The sequence below is a fragment of the Oratosquilla oratoria genome, chromosome 17 (genome assembly GCF_046742065.1).
Source record: "Oratosquilla oratoria isolate Oo_2021 chromosome 17, ASM4674206v1, whole genome shotgun sequence".
NCBI lineage: Eukaryota > Metazoa > Arthropoda > Malacostraca > Stomatopoda > Squillidae > Oratosquilla > Oratosquilla oratoria.
This window is the reverse complement of record NC_134793.1, coordinates 24,169,279-24,174,278: the sequence shown is the minus strand read 5'-3', so window position 1 is coordinate 24,174,278 and position 5,000 is coordinate 24,169,279. Positions and strand designations below refer to the sequence as shown.

At 42.6% G+C, this 5,000-nt stretch overlaps 1 protein-coding gene across 3 annotated transcripts in view; it reads left to right on the top strand.

Moving 5' to 3' along the window:
* Window positions 1-5,000, top strand: part of LOC143034509 (guanylate cyclase 32E-like) — a 379,982-nt gene that overhangs the window by 359,876 nt on the left and 15,106 nt on the right. For all 3 annotated transcript variants that reach the window (XM_076200651.1, XM_076200649.1, XM_076200650.1), the window contains exons 12-14: window positions 659-859; window positions 3,562-3,738; window positions 4,994-5,000. The exon at window positions 4,994-5,000 is cut by the window's right edge and continues 114 nt beyond it. In XM_076200651.1, coding sequence (XP_076056766.1) covers window positions 659-859; window positions 3,562-3,738; window positions 4,994-5,000 — 385 coding nt within the window. The remainder of the gene's footprint in view (window positions 1-658; window positions 860-3,561; window positions 3,739-4,993) is intronic.

Genomic DNA, 5,000 nt, shown 5'->3' with positions numbered 1-5,000 from the left:
CGCAGCTACTCAGCGCCTCCTAGCGTATGCTCCTCACCACCATATATTACATTGTCATTCACACTCAATGACATTCCAACACGTTTGACACTTAACACACGCTTCCCACCAGTCTTATCAAGACAAATTAAGCCATCGTAATGAAATACATAGGCTGTATCGTCTCCCACGGGATAGCCCAGAGATCCTGCATGGGATTCAAAGTCTAAACCAGCGTTTCTCAACCAGGGTTCCCCGGAACCATAAGGTCCCGGAAAAGGTCCCTAAGGGTTCCGCGAGAACAAGTGAGATAAGCTAATGCAATTTTTTTTTTTTTCATTTCATATACGTAATATAATTAAACACGCACATATTCTTCGTTATTGTAATAATGTAATATAGACATAATCCTATCTAACCTATTATTACGATGAAAGTAAAATGAGAAAGATATGTTTTTTTTTTTTTTTTGCAAGGGTTCCTTGAGACATGCCGTTTATTTTAAAGGTTCCGCAAGGGTAAAAGGGTTGAGAAACGCTGATCTAAACACACTTCCACCGAGCGGGAGGCACTTTCGTTTGGTTCAGAGGACGACTCCAGGTTAATGAGAGAAGAGTATCTTGGTCCATCTGTGGGTTCACATGCGACCGAAGTCGACTCCATTCCTTCTCCTCCTCAGGTACAATCGTGCCGTCAGAGCCTCTTCGGAGTCCCCAACTGCAGCAGCGGAGGCGTCGCCGGCGGCGAAGGTGGACAGCCCGAGACCCCGAGGTACGCCTACTGCCGCATCGGGATCTACAAGGGCAACGTCGTGGCTCTGAAACCCATCAAGAAGAGAACCGTCGACATCACCAGGAACATTCGCAAGGAACTCAAAATGGTAAGTCTCCAATTTTGACTTATGTCGGTATGTTTTCGGAAGGTTTTGCAATAGAATGTGTTTGTCATTTGCCAAATGGGTCTTGTGATGTGCGAAGATAGTGTGTCTAGTATAAATGAATGTCTTCTCTATATACTAATTAAAGAATTCAAGATTGATATCGATCTAAATCGGACCGGAAACTGGAAATCCCTCAAGGGGACACGTCCCCCCCCCTCCGGCCCATGATTGGCTAAGAGAGTGGTTACGTCACGGCAATGGAGACGACTGATTAGCTGGGAGCGAGCAAAACGAGCTCGCCCGAAGGGCCGAGCCCCCGCGTAGCAGGGTCGGGCGCAGCCCGTTGCTCGTATTATTAAAATAAGAACTGGGGAGGGTGTACTCCATCTGGACCGTACGTCTCCTTGGTGTCGAGGTCAGATAAGGCCAAAAATAAACAAATAAATAAATAAATAACTTAAAAAATCGGACTAAGGTATGGATAAGACAAAAGGAGTTGTAGATAGAGGAATATCACACCTATCCTGTCCAAAGTAGTTTTGGTAACAATTTCAGTAAAATTATCATCTTTTTCAAATGAAAAGGCAACAGTATTACCGTCACTGCAGAAGAGAAAGGGCGAAGACGATTTTTTTCTTTTCTTTTATGTTCTTGGATAGCTTCTAGAAATCGCATGAGAAACTGGAAGAGAGAAGACTGCGACACTTCTTGTTGACATAATGTCTGGCTTGGTGGAAAACCTTCTGCATGATTCCCAGCAATTTTTGATACTCGAGAGTTTGAAGGGCACCATTTGTAAGCCATTTTGGGTAGTGCAAGAACGAGTGTGCTTAAACCAAGATTTTATCAAGTAACGATCAGATAATGTACGCTCTGTTACACGAAATGATTACCTCCTTCATTTCGAGCACGGAAAAACTAACCCATCGATGGGAAATCAGAGAAACAGTGCCTCGTCAACGCCCCCCCCCCCCCCGTGACACCAAAATGCCAAGAGGCACCCATGGTATGGAACAATAACAAAGTGACAGAAGTGGCCGAATGAGGCTATAGTTGAACGTATTCAACGGAGAGAAAAAAATTACAGAATATGGAAGGAAAAGAAGTAAAGAATATAATTTCCGAGACAGAAATACAAACAAGGTGTTGGTCAATGTTCCAGATCATTTGAGAGAGGAAATCTGAAGATTACCCTACTATCTATGTCTAAAAAAAAAACAATAGGAGAGACAAAAATTATTCAAAGCATTGATTTTTCCGTATAGAGATTCCAAAGAGTGAGGTAGAATGTGCTCCATCGAGGCAGTTGTATTCAAACAATTCTAAATAGCTTTCAGAGTCAGTAGGCGAGAGATATACAGAGCATAAATATTAGTGGATTTATTTCAATTTAGTATTTGTTACCGAGTGGTGAGTGTTATTTTCCTGAAAGTGCAAGAATTTCAATCCCACTGGCCAACCCATTGTTTCGATGTCACCAATCCAAGATATCCTATCTTTATTATCACACAGAACCCTGACTGTTTGAACGTGAAGACTTACATACACCAAAATACCTTTTCACACAACGAGAATTCATTTCACATTTATCCAAACGTCATGAAATCGTAAGGGGGAGGGGGAGACGGAGACGGGATAGAAGAACATCGTCCTTTTGCCTTTGTCCTCCCTGGATGAGGAACAACATACGACTGCGTCCCAAAGGGGCTTCACTCCGCGTCTCCGGCTTGGGTGGCGCCGCAAACAGAAGCCAATATACCGCTTCTCACTCGATGCCGCGTAGCTCAAGGCGCATAAAAGACCCAGATTACCAATAAAAGGCTATTGTGTGTGTGTGCATGTGTATGCGTGTGTGTGTGTGTGTGTGTGTGTGTGTGTGTGTGTGTGTGTGTGTGTGTGTGTGTGTGTGTGTGTGTGTGTGTGTGTGTGTGTGTGTGTGTGTGTGTGTGTGTGTGTGCGCGCGCTTGCGTGCCTCATTGAAAATAATAGCTTGTTCAGCATTGCATTGATAGCTGCGTTTTATCGTCTTTTTCTTTTTCTTAATGTGTGTAGCTAGACTGAATCCAGAGTATTATATAATAAAGCACTGTAGCTCATTAATAGAGGCGATGGAGAGTTTCTATATCTTCGGTCTGTAAGTTCATTCTAGGTTTGTTCTCTTTTATAAAAGAATTCCAAGTATTCCTAGAAGTCTGAAATCTGAATTTGAGCCAGAATATTCCTTTCTTTTGACATCTTTTCAGGAGGGGTCTTGTTGCTGTGGTAGGTGTGTAATTGTGTTCGGATGATTTGTGATCCTTTGTAAAATGGTATGTAAGGAGATGCGACAACAAAGTCGACTTCATTTCACTATAGATGGAGAGAGGTATAGTCTTCAACAGAGTAATATTGTCTATGAAATTATGCCACAACAAAATATCCTGGGTATGGAGGTGGTATTTTTGGGGGGAAGAAAGATAGACAGCTTTTTATGCACTTTCTGTCACGGTTAAGGTAAGGCAGGTAATAACCATGGTCTTATCCAGGCAAAAAGGATACGCTCATATAGTAATAATGATAAAAGAAAACATGTCCACTTCATATAAGTTTGAGACTCATGAAGAGCATAACTAACAAAAATTTACTCACTTCTAACCAAAAGACAAGAATCATATATATTATCTGTACATTTCTTTTCGTCATGAATTCTTCCCCCTTGGCAGATGCGCGACGTCCGACATGAGAATCTGTTACCTTTCATCGGAGCCTCTGTCGACACGGGCGCCATCTGCATCCTGACGGCCTACAGCGCGCGAGGGTCCCTGGAGGATGTCCTGCACAATGACGACCTCCAACTCGACAACATGTTCGTGGCTTCCCTGGTCGCCGATCTCATCAAGGTAGTTCGATGGTTCCTTCAGAGACTGGGCTGGGTTGAGCTCCATCATTGTGTAATACCCACACTTGACCTGTCTAAACTCTAATGTGTTTAGTTTGACCTGGAGGCAGAGTCGAAACAGAATCTGGAAACTGGAACGGGAAGACCTTCAAGGAGAACCCAACTTCAGACTTCAACGGGGATAGTTAAGACCCTTAGATGGAGACCTTGCATGAAGGGAGAGTGTGAGGTGTGGGTTGGTTGATGTCTTGGAGTTCGTTCTTTGGCCGAAGAGGAGTTATGGAGACCTGGAACGAGAAGGAACGCTTCCAGAACTTTGACTCCAGGAGTGTTTTTAAATTTTCATATTTCATGGTAGTTTGAGTTCATGTGGCAGGTACAACTCTTCTAACATGGTTTCATACCCAAAGCGTTTCTTACAGAGGTGATGGAAAATGCAATATCATGTAGACTTCAGAATTACTCCAAGTTTAACTAGTGTTTCAGGCCACACAGTCCCATCACTAGTATTTCATGACCTCATATACTCTGAAGTTCTAGGGCGTGGATTCTCAAAAATTCTTCCATCATTAATCTCTTCGGCTTGATGTATTTCTTTATTTGCCCCCTTACTTTACAAAAAATTCATAGCCATCATAAAGGGACAATAAACAAGATTAGAAAAGAAACATAAAATATTCATGTTATGCACACAAAAAAAGCAATATACATTCATATCACCTAGCATCTAGGTGATAATAAGATGGTTCCCAGTTATCATCCTCGAAATTTATCCAAAGTAATTTTTTTCAAGATTCAGCAAAACGATCTCATGAGAACAACATAAGCTTTTAGAGCCATGATCACAGTGAATCGTTTTTGCTCAGAAAGGAGTAAAGAAATATCGTCCTTACGGAGGGCTGTCATTGTCATGTCATATTATATCATTGTCACGTCACGTCACGTCACGTTACGTCACGTCACGTCATGTCATGTCATGTCACGTGAAGTCATGTCATGTCATGTTATGTTATGTCACGTCAAGTCACGTCACGTCATGTTACGTCATGTCACGCCACGTTATGTCACGTCACGTCACGTCACGTCATAGCATGTTATGTTATGTCACGCCACGTCACGTCACGTCACGTCATGTCATACTATGTTATGTCGTGTTATGTTACTATCAACTCTCCATGCTCTGTTGTGTTATGTTACTGTCACCTCTCCATGTTATGTTGCGTTATGTTAATCCCCCCCCCCCCCGACCATTGCAGGGGATGA